The 21080-nt window shown below is 36.2% G+C and overlaps 1 protein-coding gene across 14 annotated transcripts in view; it reads right to left on the bottom strand.

Annotated features, from left to right (window-relative positions):
• DDX4 (DEAD-box helicase 4) overlaps positions 1 to 21080 on the bottom strand; it is a 133519-nt gene that overhangs the window by 48337 nt on the left and 64102 nt on the right. For 9 of the 14 annotated variants that reach the window (XM_054555564.2, XM_054555563.2, XM_054555565.2 and 6 more), the window contains 5 exons: positions 15788 to 15848; positions 7515 to 7592; positions 7165 to 7206; positions 4528 to 4605; positions 3717 to 3767 (listed from right to left, as the gene is read on the bottom strand). In XM_054555564.2, coding sequence (XP_054411539.1) covers positions 3717 to 3767; positions 4528 to 4605; positions 7165 to 7206; positions 7515 to 7592; positions 15788 to 15848 — 310 coding nt within the window. The remainder of the gene's footprint in view (positions 1 to 3716; positions 3768 to 4527; positions 4606 to 7164; positions 7207 to 7514; positions 7593 to 15787; positions 15849 to 21080) is intronic. The other 5 variants (XM_024247086.3, XM_003776596.4, XM_054555569.1 and 2 more) reach the window with 1 other exon arrangement.

Here is a 21080-nt window from a genome sequence, read left to right as displayed (position 1 = left end):
TAAGTTAGTAAGAAGACAAAATATTTTCATAAGTTAAAATATAAACATATTTCTTCAAATAATTTTAACAGATATATAAAGACATTACTCAGAGTCAATTCCCTATACAAATCATCTCATGTATCTAAATATTAAATGTTTATTATATGAAATTGAGAACCTACTATTTGCCAAGCATTATACTACGCAAAACAAAACAAAACAAAAAAATAAGAATTTCATAAATTTCAGTTTGACCAAAAATGATTTCAGGAATATCTAAGCTATTAAGTAATCAAGTGGTTCTCACATAAGGTCCATAGACCACTAGACTATTCTATTTATAATGTCATATCTTTTCTGTAATTTACTTTTTTTTTTGGAGATGGAGTCAAGCTCTGTTGCCCAGGCTGGAGTGCACTGGCACAACCTCTGCTCACTGCAACCTCCACCTCCTGGGTTCAAGCGATTATCCCCACCTCAGCTTACTGAGTAGCTGGGATTACAGGCATGCGCCACCATTCCTGGCTAATTTTTGTATTTTTAGGAGAGATGCGGTTTTGCCATGTTGGCCAGGCTGGTCTTGAATTCCTGAACCTCAGGTGATTTGCCCACCTTGGCCTCTCAAAGTGCTGGGATTACAGGCGTGAGCCACTGCACCCGGCCAATTTACCATTCTTAATAAACTTGAGACATTTGTGCTTTCTTAAATATATGCAAACTTTCCCCCATTCATCCTAATGAAATAATTTGGTGATATCATAGCTTCTCCATTTGTAATGATATTAATAAGTAAAATTCCCAGAGTTTTAAAATAGTGGTATGAGAGATTACTATACTTAAGCCTGCCTGAAAACTACCTGGAGAGTTGGTTAAAAATAAATTCCTAGGCTCCATTCCCAGAAATGTTTATTCTGAGAGGAATGATTTTTCGAAATGTAAAAGTTCTATGTTATTACTATGACATCAAGCTTTCCAGAAGATTCCAAAAAAACTCACATTCGGGAATACAAAGATGGTTTCAAGGGATCTTTGTACATGTCATTAATATTTAATATCTGGGAACATTAAGTCAAAATAATGAGAGCAAGTGACTAAACAGCTTGCAGGCTATTAGCTAAGTTCCTGTGTAAAAGTCCCAATCCATTTAACAACTAATAATGTTCTACAATAAACAGTGACCCAAAGCTCTTGTTGCAGTCTCCTATTTCAGCTGCAGCTGACAACTGACAAACAATCCTGAAGAGCCATTAACAAGACAACTTTCTGGAAAGTAGGACTTAATACAATGTAGAAGGGCAGGAAAGAAATGTTTTGAAAAGTTGGCCCTGGAATAACAATGATGATAACTAATATTTACTGCTTTCGAGGAAAAAAAAACAACAAAAACTATTAATCTGGGATCTGGCAAGGAAAAGAGTCTCACAATATCTCTGGCCAATTATTTCCTCAAAATAAACCTATAGTTATTTTGACCACAGTGGGAATAAAAATAGAAAACATTAAGAGAAGTTGGGTGATGGGTACATAAAAAAACTCTGTACTATTTTTGCAACTTCTTATGAATAAAACTATTTCAAAATAAAAAATTACTTTAAAAAATAAGTGATCTCTATACAGTTAGGAAATAAAGCTAAGCACAAACAAAAATGAGATAATGATACCAAGATTAGTCACAACCTATTAATTATATAAAAATAACATATGGCCTGGTGCAGTGGCTCATGCCTGTAATCCTAGCACTGTGGGAGGCCGAGGCGGGCAGATCACGAGGTCAGGAGTTTGAGACCAGCCTGGCCAACATGGTGAAACCCCGTCTCTACTAAAAATATAAAAATTAGTCAGATGTGATGGCGGGCCCCTGTAATCCCAGCTACTCAGGAGGCTGAGGCAGGAGAATCACTTGAACCCTGGAGGTAGAGGTTGCAGTGAGCCAAGATTGTGCCATTGCACTCCAGCCCAGGCGACAGCGCGAGACTCCGTCTCGAAAAATAATAATAATAACACATAAAGTATGTACCTGGCCCTGTTCTAAATGTATCACATGTATTAACTTTAGTCTAAAGTTTCACAAAAACCTTGTGAAGTAGATACAATCATCATTATACAAATACAGAAAATGAAAAACAGAAAGTTACAGGCTTTTTCAAGATAATACAATTGCCAGGAGGAGGATCTGAGTCTCACACCTAGGTGTTCAAATCCAGTATCTGAGTTCCTTATCACTACAATATACCAGCTTAAGCAAAGTAGATTACAGGGGAAAAAAATTTTAAAACATACTATCCATTTGTGTCCAGAGTAAAAAGCTTCTACCGTGAGCTCAGAACTTGGGCTTGCTAACAATTGAGACAATGAATGAATTCAATCCATATATTTTTTATATATATATATATATATATATATTTTTTTTTTTAGGGGAACTAAAAACGAAAAAAGAAGAAAGTAGATCAAAACAAAGCAAGCAGGCCACTTCGGAGAGAAGTTCTCTCAAGTGCTACGAGAAACTGGAATTTGTATTCAAAAGCTCTCTGGCCCACCATCTCTACAAAGGGGTCAAGTAGGTAGAAAGGTCTGTGTATAAGTAGAAATGATCTTGAATATTAAATGAGTTAAAAGTTGAGAGATCAGAATAGAAACACATAGAAATGGAAAAGAATAAAAATGATGGTATTTTTCTTCTCTCACAAATACTAATTCTACGTCATATGTTTTCATTTGAATGGGATAGGAGAAAAAGAAGAGAAGTAGGGAGAAAGACTGGCAATAGTTTGGAGAAACAGTCTCATTTGATAATTAAAATCCAGCCTTATACCAAAAGTGTTTTAAGGTGATCAGGTCTAGGCTTGGTTTTGACTTTGGGAATCAAAGTGTTTAATAAGATCAAGCTTCAAATATTTAATGAAGAAAGATAGATGACATCTGAGTGTTTATCATGAATGTGTCTGGTATTGAGCTGTGTGCTTTTACACGCATTCTCACTTAGTCTGCCTAACCACCTATAAAATACCTTCCATTCTATGGAATAGAAAACTGGCTTAGAAAAATTAAGCAACTTGTTCTACTTCAACTAGCAGGTAGCAAGGCAGAGACATGAAGCCAAGTTTGGGACCCTAAAGTGTTCTATGTTATAAAGATTTCATACATCAATGGTTACCAAACACTGGAGGTATCAGGATCACCATGGATGCTTTTAAATACAGGTTCTAAGGCCTCACCCAAATCGACTCAATCAGATTTGGGAATGCACTGGTTTATCATAGTCCATCTTCTGGTATCATTATTCTCATCATTCTCTGTATTCCTGTAGAGCGTCAGTACCTTCAATGGAATTGTCTTTAATTTCAGCACTGATTTACATTCTCATGAAACTTTTTCTTAGATTTACTTGAATCTAAATGTGACCCTATACATCACAAACTGTATTTATATAGAGAGTGAAGTTTCACTTCTTGACTACTTCTTTTTACTATCGATCCCCATTTTCTTAAGTTTCAGAGCATTCAAAAGTTGTACCTCATGGATTAAGGCAGATGGCAACAGGCCAAATTAGGATGCCTGAATTCTTTATGTACAAAGCAGTAATATCCTTGGTTAAGGCTTTGGATATAGCTACTTCATAAAATCTGGTTTAAATAAGTTAGAATTGGTCCGGACTAAGAGACTTAATCTTAATTTCTCTTTTTTAGCATGTACTCTTGACATTAAATTTTAAAACACAAAAGTATCAACCTTACCTCTCCAGAAACCAGAGCTATCACCGTCTTCAAACTTGCTGTTTGAAAAACCTATACAAAATATAAAATGAAACAATTTCCTGTACCTCTGTGGTAAAAATAATAACCACACAGGAACTACTAGTTATGATGCCTTCTAAGATAAGCGATACACAATTGTATACATAGCTATCACATGCAAATTCACTCAGGCTGTACAACAATTTCTGCTTTGTGTCAGTTTATCAACTCCATTCTCTTAAGGTTAAAAACAACTTTCTTTTCAGCCAATTGTGTATTACCTCAATTGTCATATACTCCTCTATATGCACATAGGCAAAACAGAGGAATGTCAGTGTAACCACTATATGTTTTCTATTTAAAACCATCAAAATTCTCAAAATTTTACAAACTCAATCTCTTCATCTGCTAAGGACAATACAACTAAATTATAACCCAATAACTCAATGATTTTCTCCTCAATAACATGAAAATCTTGTTAGCTTCTTTTTGTTTACTCTTTTTCAAAAAGTCGTCAAGTTTTGCTTTCAAACTTATTTCCTAAAAACCTATGTCTAAGAGTTATGCATCTCTGAAGCATACAGACATGTCTCTAGAATTAATTTTAAAAGCATTCATCAGTAATCTTTCATAAAATTAAAAAATGTTTTTAATAAGTTTTAATAAGATAATCTTTAGTGCAAAGGCACTCACGGAATATATACCTTCAAAATTAAATGTCAATATGGAATGTCTGTCAATCAGTATTTAAACTCAATTATTAAAAAATCACTCAAGTTTTGATTGTAAGATATCATAACCAAGTAATTACCTCTGTTTCCAAAACTCTTTCCAACTCCAAAACCACCCATTGTGGATGTATTATCTCGTTTATTAGACTCACCAGCATCTGAAAAAGGTTGGACAGTTAAACTCTTTAACATATAAAATTAAGTGTGTCATCATCAAAAACTAAGAATTAAATGAATTTCTGGCGTAAAGGGAGTTCCAAGGATGGGAAAAGAGTAGCACAGAAACCTAAAATTAATTAATATACCTGCAACTTAAAAGAAAAACTCTTAAATTATGATACCAAGGTAAAAACAAATCTACTACTGGTGAAATACAGCTTTCTACTAGTTGGTATTATATTGGAGACCTTCAAGCAGGAAAATTCTGCTCCATAGTTTTCTGTATGTTGAATTCTCATCCTGATAGAGCCAGCTATTATGCTCTGCCCTGTGTGAAAGTCACTGCTATTGAAAATCTTACACTCGTGTCCTGTTTAACTGTTCTATTTTTTATTTTTCTATTTCTTATATTTATCATATCCTTTCCATTTTTAAAATTAAAACAAGGGGCTACATAAGGGAAAAACCTAAGACTACCACTTCCCTCCTGGCCTCCCCATCTCACCATACTATTTCCCTATACTAACCTTCTTAGCTTTGTTTCTCACTATGTAATTCTAAACACCCAACATTTTAATTCACACCAAACAACTCCAATACTCCACACTGTCAACTTCTAATATTTTGTATCTTTGTACATGCTATTCCTTTGGCATGGCATTCCCTGCTTTCCTATTTGTCTTATCAAAATTCATTTCATTCTTCAAAAAACCAATTATGTGAAGTCTTCCTTTAGCCCTCCAGTCATAATTTATCCTTCTTCCACATTCCCACAGCATACTATCTGTACCTTTTTAAAGTAGTATTTCTTTCCATGTGTTTCTCTACCACTAAATTAAAAATCTCGAGAGCAGAGATGTGATAGCAAGAACAATTATTTAAAATTAAAAATTAAAAAAAGAACAGGAGAGACATCCAAAACAGCATAAAATGACACTTTAAACTATCACTGAGAAAAAAATTAAAGCATTCCCTGTGATGCCTATATACTGTCTTACTTACCTCTGTAATACCCTTGTAGAGGGGAGTTAAAAGGAATCTGTGTAACTCCTAAAACCACATGGAAAATTGTGTATGTCCAACTATAAAAGTATTTTAATCAGATTTCAAAGATGTGTGATTCAGGAAGTCCAAGCTACTTAGACATACTTCACAGGACATAACAAGCTAGTCGATATTTTAAGCAACGAAGAGTCAACTTCAAAAAACCACATTATCAGTTATGCAAGTTCTACTGAGAAGAAAATCAAGATTGAAACTATATAGGCCAGGCGCGGCGGCTCACATCTATAATCCCAGCACATTGGGAGGCCGAGGCAGGTGGATCCCCTGAGGTCAGGAGTTCAAGACTAGCCTGGCCAACATGGTGAAACCCTGTCTCTACTACTAATAAAAAAAAATTAGCTGGGCGTGGTGGTGCACAACTGTAATCTCAGCTACTCAGAAGGCTGAGGCAAGAGAATCACTTGAACCTGGGAGGCGGAGGTTGCAGTGAGCCGAGATTGTGCCATTGCACTCCAGCCTAGGCAACAAGAGCAAAACTGTCTCAAAAAAGAAAAAAAAAAAAGGAAACGATATAAAATGTTAGAAGAATCATACAGAAAATAAGTTATACTCATGGGTCTACAAATGTCTCAGGTTATATAAAATATAAAGCTAATTGTTTAAAGTATTAACAACTAAGAGTTCTGATCAGAAATTTTATGTGTATTTCAACCTAAAACATGAAAATAATTTGTGGTAAAATCTGCCTCAGTGATGATTTTCTCACTGAAAAAGGTTTTATTCAATAATATTTAGAAGGCTGTTATCAAAATATCATATAACCTCTACTAAAATATAATTTTAAAAGATACCTAAATAATAAATATGCTCCTAAATGTAATATTAAAATATTTCTAATGTTAGTAGTAGCTAACAAAACCTCATTTGAATCTCTTAGCACAATTACATTGTCCAAATAAGCAATGCATCTTAATATGCAGGCTTAAAAACCAATATATATGTGTATATTTGAATAAATCATTTCCATTAGTGGCAGAAACATGTCAAAATATAAAACTCAAATTTGTGTTCATTGTATCTAAAGAAATTAAATTTTCCAAATGTCAAATAAAACATCATGCATCTTTTAGTTTCCATAGCAAAAATATCTGCAAGTCTCAATAGAGTTTTTCAAAAAATAACATCTCAAAAATTCAAGAATAAGTGTCAAGTATGTTTACCAAATAGCCCTAGCTATGGCATCCCCTAAAAGATAAAAAAATGACCATATGGATTTTCAAATAAATTTAACTTGAAGTTCTAATATGTTATTGCACTATAATAAAATATAGCACATATTTCTAGCATGTTAATATTAAGTCTAAAAAGGGACTGTAGAAAGGTGTTTTGCTGTGTTATTATCTGTCATATCAGGCGGTTGTTCTAAAAGTAAAATTTAAAAATCCAATAATGGCAAAATAAACTCTTAAAAAATTAATACTAATGAGCTAACAAATGTTTCCTACACTGCCTTTTCTTGAAAAATATAAAATTCAAGAAAGAGTCCCTCTCACCTCTAATCCCTGAAGCTTTTACAAACATTCTTCCCACGTCAACTGTTGGAAATCAATATCATAAACACATTAAGAAGCAGCTCTGTGAATCATAGATCCATCCAACCCATCCATCCCTCCAACCAATCTGTCTAATCAACTTAACACTACTCCCTACTATCCAAAGAAGTAAAACAGCAAAAAAAAAAAAAAAAATGAACTTGGAAAAATGATGAACTCATTATCTCAACACCAAGTCTACTATACACTGACTTACAACAGACTTAGCTTTGTACCAAACGGCCATGAAAGCCTCTATGTATCCAATTATTCAACAGTTCAGGAGATTAAGGAAAGACAAAGATGCTTACCTCTGTTTCCAAAATTCCGCCCAGAGGCAAATCCACTTTTCATGAAATGATCTCTTCGAGAAGGTCCATCATCCATTTCTAAAGCAAACAACATTTTGAAGTAAGTCAAATAAAAACAAGTATCTAGTACTTGCAAACCTTAAGCCTTCTCAATGTTCCACACGTGGCAAAGGAGAAATTTTATATAGCAGTGAAAAAGGTGACAAACAGCCCAGTTAAAAAAAAAAAAATGGCTATATGAATAGACAGTTCTCCTAAAGAAAAATAAATTGTGACTAAATCTCATTCATAAAGAATTAGAAATCAAAAGACAGCAATTTTTAACCTCATAACTGAATGGAAAAGTCCTTTCTATTCCCTGAAAGAAAACAACAAAATAAATAAATTTTTAAAAAATGGAAAACAGTCTTAAATTTGCTAATAGCCAGAACAAAGACACAGGGAAACAAGCACAAAACATACACTGTATTTAGATTATAAACTAGATCAATCTTGATCCTAATTTAAAAGGCATATACTCTGAAAGTACAGTAACATGAATTTCTCCTCTGGATATAATCACATGGTTATCCAGACAGACATAAAGTTTTTATAAGCACTGTCTGTAATACCAAATAAATGATCAAAGTGGAATAAAGAAATTATGGTCATCCATACAATAGTATGCACAAGGATTCTAAAGAAATATACGGCATTCAACATTAAAGAGCTCACATTCTTCAACAATGGAGAGTGTTTATAAACTGGCCATGTAGAAGGGCCATAATGCAAATTCAACAAAAGAGTTCAAAAATCAATTCATATACACGAGATTCTCTTATCACAATGCCATCAAATCAAAAGCTATTAAATATGAAAAAAAATTGTTTAAAATCCCATTTGGTGACGTATTTTTAAAAAGATTTCTATATAACCCACAGCTCAAAAAAAAAAACTCACAATGGAAGTTTAAAAATACTTCAAATTATATGATAAAAATGTGACTTTATCAGTATTTAAATATTTATACTAGAAAACAAGAACTCAATAAGCTTAATAGCCATCTCAACAAGAATATTAGAAAAACAAAGTAAATCACACAAAAGTAAAGGAAATAAAGAACAAAAGTTAATAAAATAGGAAACAGCTTTGGGAGACCAAAGTGGGAAGAGATGCTTGAGGTCAGAAATTTGAGACCAGCCTGGGCAACATAGCAAGACCCTATCTCTACTAAAAACAAAAATTTAAGTAACTGGGTGTGGTGGTGCACATCTGTAGACCCAGCTATTCGGGAGGTTAAGGCAGGAGGATCACTTGAGCCCAGGAATTCAAGGCTGCAGTGAGTTATGATTAAATCACTGCACTCCAGCCTGGGAAACAGAAAAAGATCTTGTCTGTCTGTCTGTCTCTCCTTTTTTTTTTTTTTTAAGGAAACAAACGTAATATAGCGGCTCAAAAAGGCCAAAACTTGGTTCTTCGAAAAGACCTATAAAATTTGCCAGGGTAACAAACTACTAGAGGACTAATAAGGGGGGTGAGGGGAGAACAGATACAAAGACACAAATGAACAGTATTAGAAATGTGTTTAAAAAGAATCTCAAAGAACTGAAAGACAACTAGAGAACTTCTCTGAACAACTTTATGCTAGTAAATTAAAAGAAATGAAAAAGTTCCTAGAAAATTGACTCACCAAGTGACTCAAGAATCAATAAAAAACCCAACTCTCCTACAGAAGTTAAATCAGTACTTAATTTTCTGCATCAGAAAGATGCAGAGAGATGGGGTTTTACAGGTGAGTTCTACCAAACTCTCAAAGGACAAATCATTCAACTGTCATACAACTCTTCCAGGAAACAGAGAAATTACTCACCAACTCATTCTACAGACCAGCACAACCTTGATATGAAAGTTCAGAAGAAAATTATAAACTTCTTACTCACAGATACAAAATCTCAAAAACAAATATTAGCAAACCAAACCCAACAGTAAATTGAATGGATAAAATATATTATGACTAATTGAGTTTATCCCAGTATGCAAGGGTATTTAACACTACCATATCTAAAAAAAGGTAACATACAACATTAATAAAAAAAAACTAATCTCTCCAGATAAAGTATATTACATAATTTAACACCTTTCATGACTTAACATATACTTAGCAAACTAAGGAATGATGAGAGTTTGTTCATAACAGCAAAAAAGGAAACAACCCAAATGTGCATGAGAATATTTTTGTCTTGTTTGAGATAGAGTCTTGCTCTGTCACCCAGGTTGGAGAGCAGTGGTACGATTTCTGCTCACTACGACCTCTGCCCCCCAGGTTCAAGCAATTCTCCTGCCTCAGCCTCCTGAGTAGCTGGGACTAGAGGCATGTACCACAATATCCAGCTAATTTTTGTATTTTTTTGTAGAGACAGGGTTTCACCACATTGGCCAAGCTGGTCTCGAACTCCTGGCCTTAAGTAATCCACCCACCTCAGCCTCCCATAGTGCTGGGATTACAGGCGTGAGCCACCACGCCCGGTGGGCAATGTTCTTAAAATTAGTGGTGGTTCAAAACATTAAGCTTTATGGTTTACATAAGACTTTAATACAGTAGATTTTTTTCATGAAAAGGTCTCCAATAAAGATTCTACAATAAAGTCACAGGGTAACAATTATTCTTGGGAATCCTACACCTCTCTCACTAGTTGGAAAAGAAGTCGTCATACGAAAAGATACTTGCAAACGCATGTTTATAGCAGCACAATTGGCAATTTCAAAAATGTGGAACCAGCTCAAATGTCCATCAATCAATGAGTGGTGTATATATATACACCATGGAATAATATTCAGCCACAAAAAGAAATGAAATAATGGCATCTGCAGCAACCTGGATGGAATTGGAGACCATTATTCTTAGTGAAGTACCTCAGGAATGGAAAACCAAATAGCAGATATTCTCACTCATAAGCAGGAGCTAAGCTATGAGGATGCAAAGGCATAAGAATGATACAATGGACTTTGGGGACTTGGGGAAAGGAGTGGGATAAAAGACTACAAATTGGGTACAGTGTATACTACTCAGGTAATGGGTTCACCAAAATCTCACAAATCACCACTAAAGAACTTACTCATGTAAGCAAACACCACCTGTTCCCCAAAAACCTATGTAAATAAAAAATACATAAAAATGGATTTGAAATACATAAAAATGGAGATTGAAGCTGCAGTGAGCTATGATTGCAGCACTGCACTCCAGCCTGGACAACGGAGCAAGGCCCTGTCTCAAAAAACAAAAACAACAAAAAAGATTTTACTTTATACCCAAATAGACTGGCTAAAATTAATTAAAATTAAAAATGTCAAATGTTGGTGGGAATATAGGAACGAGAACCCTCACATCCTAATGATGGGAGTATAAACTGGTATAGCTATTCTGGAGAGCAATTTTTGAAATATTTAGACAAATTAAGTACATTACCCCTTTCCATAACCCTGTAAATCTACTCAAGTCCACTATCCAAAGTAATTCTCACTCTGGCCCATAAATGAACATATACAAGAATGCCCATCCTACGGTAACAGAGGGGAACAGGAGGTAATCTCAGTGCCTATCATGGAGGGAGAATGGGAGTAGATAAAACTTGGTGATAAAAGTATATGAAATACCATGCAGTCATTAGAAGTAAGGAAATCAATTATCAATTAGGAATATATCTTAAACAGTGACGAGGGGGAAAAGTAAAAAAAAAATTCTAAGTTAAAAATACACACCAAAATATGCTCAGAAAACACACATTTAAAAACATACACAGAGCAGCCATGTTCTCCACCCTTCCCTTCTGTGCTGATGCTGCCCGGCTCAAGTCAGCCTCTAGCCTGCCTTCAATTAGTTGTGGAGTTCCAATGAAGAAATATTTGAGGTTAATGTAGAAATTACCAAACAATCTATACTATCAAGATCACGCTGGAAGATTTGGGAATGAATGATTGAAGGATATGATGACCCAGTCCTCTACCAAATAATGAAGCAGTATTTTAAAAGGTCATTCAGTGGTGCACCCCCTATAAAGATGACCCTCCTCCTCCTCCTGAGAATAATGAGAAGAAAAATGAACAGATAAAAATCCTGTTTGGGACCAAGAATTCCTGAAAATTCACCAAGGAACTCTCTTTGAACTTATTCTAGCTGCAAGCTATTATCAAAGGTTTGTTACATGCAAGACTGCTGCCAATAAGATCAAGGAGAAAACACCTGCGGACATTCCCAAGACCTTCAATATCAAAACGACTTTACTGAAGGGGAGGAAGCCCACGTACACAGAACCAATGGTGTGAAAAAAAGCGAAATGTGCCTGACACTGTAAAGATTGTTCCAAATACTAGTTGCACCGCTTTAGAGTTTATAATTATTAATATAAAAAAGTAGACAAATACAACAGCAAATCGACTGCATTAGCAGAATACTGTCATTGCATGTGTAGTTTGAGTACAGATTCCAAACCTATTGCTGAGTTTCTTCTAGTGTGATTAAAAGTTTTTTTTTTTTTTTTTTTTTTTTTGCTCTGAATAAAACTGAACTGTGGATTCTCTACAGAAACTGACATTTTGGTATTTCCCTCCTTTTGTAAAGCAATTTCTGCTTAGTTTGTAATCCAGTTAACTTTAGTGGCCTTTTAAAAGTTAGCATTGCAAAGAAAACAACTTGCAAAAAGTTTTCTGGAAAAAAAAAAAAAAAACCCACATACAAAAGAATTTCTCCTTTGGGGAAGGGGAGGGCAAGAAATCCCTAAAACTTCCTCCCACAAACAGCTTGTTTCAAATCAAACATGAGTAATAAAGAAATCAGCAAAAGCAACATAGGAGCTGTACAATATAGTGAAGACAGAGAGGGAGGAAAGGAAGGCTGGAACTAGCATATACAGTTACAAAAACTTAAATCTCAGAGACTAGGGGATCCTGCTCTCCCAAACAAAACAGCCTGGCCCTGGCCCAATCACTTGACGGTAGAGCCCATCAGTGCGTCCCTGCACAGAGTTGACTTTCTAATCAGCATTTTAATGATCCACCCTCAAATACACGGCAGGCAAGGTTCAGCAGAATTTTTTTTTAAGAGACAGGGTTTCACTCCATCAGCCCGGCTGGAGTGCAGTAGTGTGATCAATGCTCACTGTAACCTCAAAATTCTAGGCTCAAGCAATCCTCTTACCTCAGCCTCTTGAGTAGCTGGGATTACAGGTGCACATCACCACGCCCAGCTAATTTTTAAAAATTTTTTGTACAGTGTCTCACTTTGTTTCCCAGGCCGGTCCTGAACTCCCGGCTTCAGGCAATTCTCCCACCTCAGCCTCCCAAAGCAAAGGGATTACAGGCATAAGCCACTACACCTGGCTCCTATTGACATTTTAAAGCCAAGTAATGTGAAATTGTTTTCACTTAATTTTGGAAATAATCAGATAATACCAGTTGTTTAGAAGGGTTTCCATGACTATTAAATAAAAGCAAGACGTGATATAACAGGATTCCATTTCTATAAAATACAGAATGAAAAGACACATGTCTAAATACAATTTTAAGAGCATGAAAAGGGTATGGAAGGTAAGCATGGGTAAGCAAAGGAAAAACAAGAAAGGTATTTATAAAAAATGAACATATGTATTAATATATTATGCCAGTGGCATACGATCATGTATGTGTGAATATACACAGGAATCTAAAAAATCAGAGTCAATAGACATCAATGGTGGCTAAATTTAGAGGCTAAGATTTCAGATTTTATTTCTCCCTTTTTCCTTTTTTTTTTTAAAAGCAATAAGCATATTTAGGTATTGGCTTGGCTTACATTCACTGGCCTGGTTTGTATTTCTCTAATAACAAAATTTTCATAAAAAATAAAAAATTATGAAGAACTACAAAAAGGACTTGTTATCTAGAAGAAGGTAAGCAGGCAATCAATATTTTTCATTAGTGATTTTCATTAATGATTTCATTTCATTAACCTAAACATTCATAGGTCTAATGCTAAAAAAAACCTCAGCTTTTAGTTGGTGGTTATTTCAGTCTAGTTTCTTGAAAATTCCAATACAAAACAGTGTTATGAGTTAATATATTATAGATCTAAACTTTCATTCCTTTACAAATATTGGCTTCTGTTCATACCTCAAAAAACCAGGTTTCTCCTGATTACACAGCAATCTATGCAAATAGACATGTTAAGAGGTATCTATTACATTTATCCATTTGTCTTTCTGGAATATTCTAAGTACACACAGAGTTTATATAGTAGAAGCAAAATTAGCCCTTTGCTGGGGTTTCAGCAGGCAGGATTCCAAGAACTTCTCAGAATCTGAATATTTCTGTATGAAACCACTGTGTTTAAATGTTTATAAAAGATAAACATATTTTGAAAATAGCAAAGGCATCTCTTTTAAACTTAACTTTTGTCAAGATATTTACCCTGAACTTAAGATCCTCATGAGAATTAGATTTGCTTTAACCTGATAAACTGACTCTCAAACTATCCTCACATTTTGGAAACTACCTCACCATGGGTGTTTTCCACCATAGGCCAGGTTTCAGTGAGCATGCAGCTCCCTTGATCATAAAATGTTTTACCTCATCTACTAATTTTTGGTAACAGAAATGATAAAACTACTACCTGATGCCACCAGGCCCTCTTCCTTATGCTAGTCAGCCTTAAAAGTAGTAGTAACTCGATTTAGAGACTCATAGTAAAGTCATAGTAACTCAAATTCACCGGAAGTAGATGGTGGTTGCCAGGATCAGGGAGAGGAGGAAATGGGGAGTTATTTTTTCAATGAGTACAGAGTTCCAGTTTGGGAAGACAAGAAAGTTCTGGGCGTAGATGGAGGATGATGGTTACAGAATAATGAGACTGTACCGAATGCTGCTAACTGTACACATTAAAATGGTAAATCTTATGTATACTTCATCATAGTTTTTTAATGTTTTTGTTTTGTTTTTAGAGACAGGGTTTTGCTCCATTGCCCAGGCAAGAGCGTAGTGGCATGATCATAGTTCACTGTAGCCTTGAACTCCCGGGCTCAAGCAATCCTCAACCTGCCAAGTAGTTAGGACTACAGGCACAGGCCACCATGATCAGCTAATTTTTAATTTTTTTTTTTTTTTTTTGAGATGGAGTCTCACTCCATCTCCAGGCTGGAGTACAGTGGCGCAATCTCGACTCACTGCAACCTCCGCCTCCCGGGTTCAAGCGATTCTCCTGCCTCAGCCTTCCGAGTGGCTGGGACTGCAGGCATGCAGCACCACACCCAGCTGATTTTTGTATTTTTAGTAGAGACAGGGTTTCACCATGTTGGCCAGGATGGTCTCAATCTCTTGACCTTGTGATTCACCTGCCTCAGCCTCCCAGAGTGCTGGGATTACAAGCATGAGCCACCATACCCAGCCTAAATTTTCTGTAGATATAGACTCCAACTATGTTGCCCAAGCTGGTCTCAAATGACCTCAAATGATCATTTGATCTCCTGGTCTCAAATGGTCTTCCTACTTCGGCTTCCCAAAGTGCTGGGATTACAGGCATGAGCCACTGAGTCTGGTCAAAATTATTTTATTATAGTAACAGTTGCATTTCATCCTGCTTTGGACTTCAACAATGTGAAAAACTACTGCCATGAGTTCAATTTCCCAGCCTAGTCCTACCACTTCCACCCATCTTCCCATCTACATCCACTCTGTAAAATAGAGTTGGACAACCCAAGGGGAAAAATGATGGTGGGAGGGGCAACCAAAGTGAAAACAAGTTCAGAGTGGGGTTGGGAGGAGGGCGCATCAGGAAGGATATGGGTTCCTTTACCTTGACACGTTTCTATTGTTCTTCTAAGACCTTTCCCAAATTAGTTTTCTGATCCCAAAGAAACTCAAGATATCCTGATGGTATAGCAGATTTGGCTTAAACAGTTATTATCCTGACAGGTCATCACCATTGTAACCTGCTTCGACAACCTTACAGTCCTATATTCTACTCCCTTATGTCAGGAACCCTGATGATGATGCCCTAGCAGCCTGGAAGCCGAATGTGCAACTTCCAAGTTGGGCAAATGTTTTCTAGTAATCCATTAAATCAAATAATAGAGTCTATACTTTCCCCTCTCTCAATTCCTCTAACTAGAAGTACCCCCATTCCACAATATCCAAATCAGAAGGAACTTTCACTAAGAAATTTTTTAAAACACCCTCTACAAGATATCTACTAGTCTGCGGCTCTTCATTCACTAGATGAAACCCTTAAACTAAAAAGGGTTTTACCTTTTTCCCATAACACATACCTGATGATGAAGCTGGAGCCCTGTTAAAATTGTCTCCATTTTCTCCAGAAGAATACCTATCCTGTGAGAAAGAAGAAAGAAAAGATTAGTTTCCTACTTTGAATACAAATGTGTCATTTATTTCACAAATACCAGAAAATTATAATAATTGAGCTTTGTTCAGAACAAAATAATGACAGACTGTAAGGTTTTCTAAATCACTGGATGTTCCTTTACTAATTATTCCAAGACATCTTCACTTTAACATTGTATATATAATACTAATATATATCACCAGAACAGTGGTCAGAAAACTACAGCCACCGGCCAAATCTGGTGGGCCACCTGATTCTGTAAACAGTTTGATATGAGCACTACAACAGCAAAGTTGTGACAGACAGGTAAGGCCTATAAAGTCTAAATTATTTATTATCTGGCCCTTTATAGAAAGGATTTGCTGACACCTGACTTAAAATAAAAGTTTAGTCATTTAAGTCACCCATATTCCTGAAAAGTACAATGAGGCTGCGTGTGGTGGCTCTCGCATGTAATCCCAGCACTGTGGGAGGCTGAGGCAGGAGGATCACTTGATCGCAGGAGTTCAAGACCAGCCTGGGCAACATGGCGAAACCCTAGCTCTACTAAAAATACAAAAAGTTAGCCAGGTGTGGTGGCATGAGCCTGTAGTCCCAGCTACTTGGGAGGCTGAGATGGGAGGTTCACTTGCGCCTGGGAAGCAGAAGTTGAAGTGAGCTGAGTTCACACCACTCACTCCAGCCTGGGTAACAGAATAAGACCCTGTCTCAAAAAATAAAAATAGAAAAGAAAATATAAAACATCATTATAAAATCTGACAAGTAATACACGAATAAATCAACACGGGTCAATATACACTATTGTGTGCCAAGTTCCATATATTACAGTATATTCATCAATATTACAGAGTATTAGTGATTTAACACTAATCTTTGCTCTAGAAAAGCACTACAGAAATTTTTAAAACCTCTACTGCGTTTACAGTGAAACCAATTAATGGTACTCTCATGTTTTAAAAAGGAATTCACTGGCCGGGCTCAGTGGCTCACACCTGTAATTCCAGCACTTTGGGAGGCCAAGGTGGGCGGATCGCCTGAGGTCAGCAGTTCAAGACCAGCCTGACCAACATGGAGAAACCCTATCTCTACTAAAAATACAAAATTAGCCCGGCATGGTGACAGGTGCCTGTAATCCCAGCTACTCAGGAGGCTGAGGCAGAAGAATCGCTTGAACCCATGAGGCAGAGGTTGTGGTGAGCCGAGATCGTGCCACTGCACTCCAGCCTGGGCAACAAGAGCAAAACACTGTCTCACAACATCTCAAAAAAAAAAAAAAAAAAAAAAAAAAAAAAAGGATTCACTGTAAAGTAAATTCACTTATGGACTGGAAACAATTTATATATGCAACCTGCCACTGCACTACAACTACAATGAAAAGATATATCCTCAGCTATAGCGTCAGAATATTCATGGTTAATTTTAATCAAATTTGCCACAGCAGTAGCTGAAGACTGTCTTTGCTCTCAAATACTAACTGTTCACTTTCCCTACTTTGGGCTAAAGAAAATTATTTACTATTAACACACATGCATTACATTAGCAGTGGTAGAATGACTGCCAGATTTAGAAAATTCAACTTATTATAAAATCAATAGCTGAATGCAAGTTAATTTTGGAACCTTCCAACACTTCTCCGGATAGCTCTAGATTAACGACAATTTGAGTAATTTTTTTCTCACTTAGGGTGTCCTTATCATCATTAATCCACATCTTTATTTCTTCTCACATAAATTTCCTTTAATTATGGCAAAAGTTCAGAATAGAGCTCTGAAATTCTTGCACATGACAATCAGAATTTAATAATTTAAGAATGAAAGGAAATCTACAGATGATCTCTTAATCAACTAACTATATTACAATAGTTACAATGTTCCTTCAAATAAGTTCATTTAACTAAGTCCCAAACCTAGAGAGAATGCACCAAGGTAGCCATCTTTAGGTAACATCTATTTGCTAAAATTTCTTTCTCAAAGACACTGACTTTTAAAACTACTTTTAAAAAGCTCAAGAGTCGTCCAAACATTTTTCTGACTCATCATTAAGGGCACAAAAATAACAACATACTTGAAATGACTTGGGGTTTTGGTAATTGCTACAGTAAAAAAAAAAAGTTCCAGCTTATTACTACCACAGACATTAAAACAAGAACAATTATCCAATATTTTCTACTTAAAATCTGAAGACTTTTTTCTTCTTTGTAAGGCTCAAAGTACTATAGAGTGAACAGAGGCAAAAAAAAAAAAAAAAAAAAAAAAGGCTGGTTTTACAAGTGTTATAAAACACTCTAACACTAAAGAATTGAAAAACTTATTATTAAGCTTCAAGCTATGGAACTTAATATCCCACATACATCCAACTTACAAATTCCAAGATGAATTTTGAAAAAATACATCAAAAATAATTTCCAACAGAATTTTATCATAAAAATGCTTAACTGGTTGGGCACGGTGGCTCACGCCTGTAATTCCAGAACTTTGGGAGGCCAAGGCAGCCAGATCACCTGAGGTCAGGAGTTCAAGACTAGCCTGTCCAACATGGTGTAACCCCATCTCTACTAAAAATACAAAAATTAGCCAGGCATGGTGGCGGGTGCCTGTAATCCCAGCTACTCAGGAGACTGAGGCAGGAGAATCGCTTGAACCCAGGAGGTGGAGCTTGCAGGCAGCCGAGATTGCGCCACTGCACTCCAGCCTAGGTGACAGAACAAGTCTCTGTCTCAAAAAAGAAAAGAAAAGAAAAGAGAGAGAAAAGGGGTCACAGCAGACGAAATTAAGTTAAAGATTTTGAGATGAGATTACCCTGGATTATCGGTATGGGTCCTAATTGCCATCACAAGTGTCCTTATAATAAAGAGGCAGAGCGAAATAACACAAAGACCCACAAAGGAGGCACAATGTGAAGACAGAGCCAAGAGATATGCAGCCACAAGCCGAGGAATGCCTATAGCCACTAGAAGCTAGAAGAAGCAAAGATTCTGTCCCAGAACCTCCAGAGGGAGGGCAGCACTGCTGACACCTTGATTTTTAACTTCAGGCTTCCATAACTATGAGAATAAATTTATGTTGCTTTAAGTTACCCAGTTTGTGTTAATTTGTTATAGCAGCCACAGAAAACTAACACATTGGCCTTCTTCTTGTTGCTCTAATACCCCAAGTTTGTTCCCTCCTCCTTCTCAAAGGTTCCTTGAGAACCTTTGCACATGATGTCCTGCTGGGACTCCTTTAAGTCTCAGGCTCATGAGTCACTGTCTGAGAGAAGCCTTCCCTCTCCAACTAAATCCACCCCGCACCAGTCTCACACACACATTTCTCTAATTTTTTATAGTACTTTTCACTATAATTATTTGGTTCTCAAACGCACTTATTCTGTCTTTTCCAGTAAAATACAATGTAACAGCAAGAACCTTATGTTCACCACTATCTCTCCAGCACCTACTAGAACTCAAAAATATGTTGAATGAATCATAGGTCTTGTCTTTAGCTTACCTCTTAAAATACTTAGCTGTAAACCATTATTATCTCTCAAACCACCCAAATGCACCAATTCAGAAATTTCAAATGTTTAACACATAAGTGTTCTCATATGCAGCTACAAATAATCCTTTTGCATTTTGATGAACACATTTTTTTCACCTGTATTCTTATTTTCAATTTTGGAATATCATATATATGTTTATTTTCTTATCTCAACAATTATTGCTAACATTGCTATTGCTGCTTAATAAAATTATAATTGCGGATGGTCTAATTACTCAATTACTGTTTCCACTTTAACCACAAGAGATTTTGCCTTCTGAAATGTGCCACAAAAATGGCAAATAGATCAGACAGAAGTGATCACTATACAGGCTTACTTTCATGGTCAGTTAATAAGAAGCCTCACAGCTAGTAAGTAAGCAACGGAATTATCTAATACACTCACCATACCCATCCATTCTAACACTCACCCCAATAAGCCTGCAGGCAATGTGCAAATGCCTAATGGTTGAGATTTCTGGACTATATAATTGCCAGATTATCAAATCTTTCTTAACTTCACATCTTTCGTTGTTCTATTCCCAGGTGGTACACTCACTTTAAAATTTAGAATTGAGAAGTTCTACCCAAAATTCTATCAGTTATACTAGAAGAATGACAAATTATTTCAAAATTATATAAGCGTATGTCAACATTAAGTCTCCAAATAAAGCTCCTGAGAAGCACTCAGAAAAGGATGATCACAGATAAAGCCACTATAAAAGAGAAGGCCAGCTTTTTCTTGAAAACCAAATTCAGTTAGAACAAATCAAAATGGTGTCTTTAAAAGAAACGGAATGAAAGACTTTAGATTTGTTCTACATAAAAATGTAATGTATTCATCTCTAGTTTCTGCACTTTTTTTTTCTGAGACAGAGTCTTGCTCCATTGCCCAGGCTGGAGTGCAGCTGCCCGGTCTTGGCTCACCGCAATCTCCACCTCCCGATTTCAAGCAATTCTCCTGCCTCAGCCTCCCGAGTAGCTGAGGCTACTGGTGCGTGCCATCACTCCCAGCTAATTTTTTGTATTTTCAGTAGAGAAGGGGTTTTGCTACGTTGGCCAGGCTGGTCTCGAACTCCTGGCCTCAAGTGATCTGGCTGTCTCAGCCTCCCAAAGTGCTGGGATTACAGGCATGACCCACCACACCTGGCCATCTCTGCACTTTTTATTCAACCTAGGAAGGCAAATAAAGATCCTGATTGCATCATGTTCCTTAGAGTCAACTCGAAGCCAAAGAACTAATGGCACAACCAGCACAACACCAGGTGTTAAGTTTGCAGAGAAATGGAAAAGATACACTACAAATTCACCCAACACAAATGTATTAAGCATCATAAGGTAGACTGGTCAACATATTCAATTTAGTATTCCCAATGTGAAGAAACTATGTTATTGAATAGCATAAAGATCCCAAGAAGGTAAACTTGAAAGATTTGACAGTCATCATTAATTTCAGAAACCCAATGCAATAAATATGCACAACATGCTATAGTGCAGCGTGCTGCTTAAACACTTCATGAAGACAAAAATCTCAAACTAAGAAAAAAGAAATTGGACAGATGGCTATTAAGACCAGGGGGAATAAAGTATATATCTGTGAATTAAACTTTGTATTATAACAAATCTATTGAGAACAAGGAGGAAAAAGAACGATAAAAAATGTCCTCTGAATAAGTAATTCCATTTTTGAAAAAAATTACCAAA

Source organism: Pongo abelii, chromosome 4 (genome assembly GCF_028885655.2).
Source record: "Pongo abelii isolate AG06213 chromosome 4, NHGRI_mPonAbe1-v2.0_pri, whole genome shotgun sequence".
NCBI lineage: Eukaryota > Metazoa > Chordata > Mammalia > Primates > Hominidae > Pongo > Pongo abelii.
This window is presented reverse-complemented; position numbering and strand designations above follow the sequence as displayed.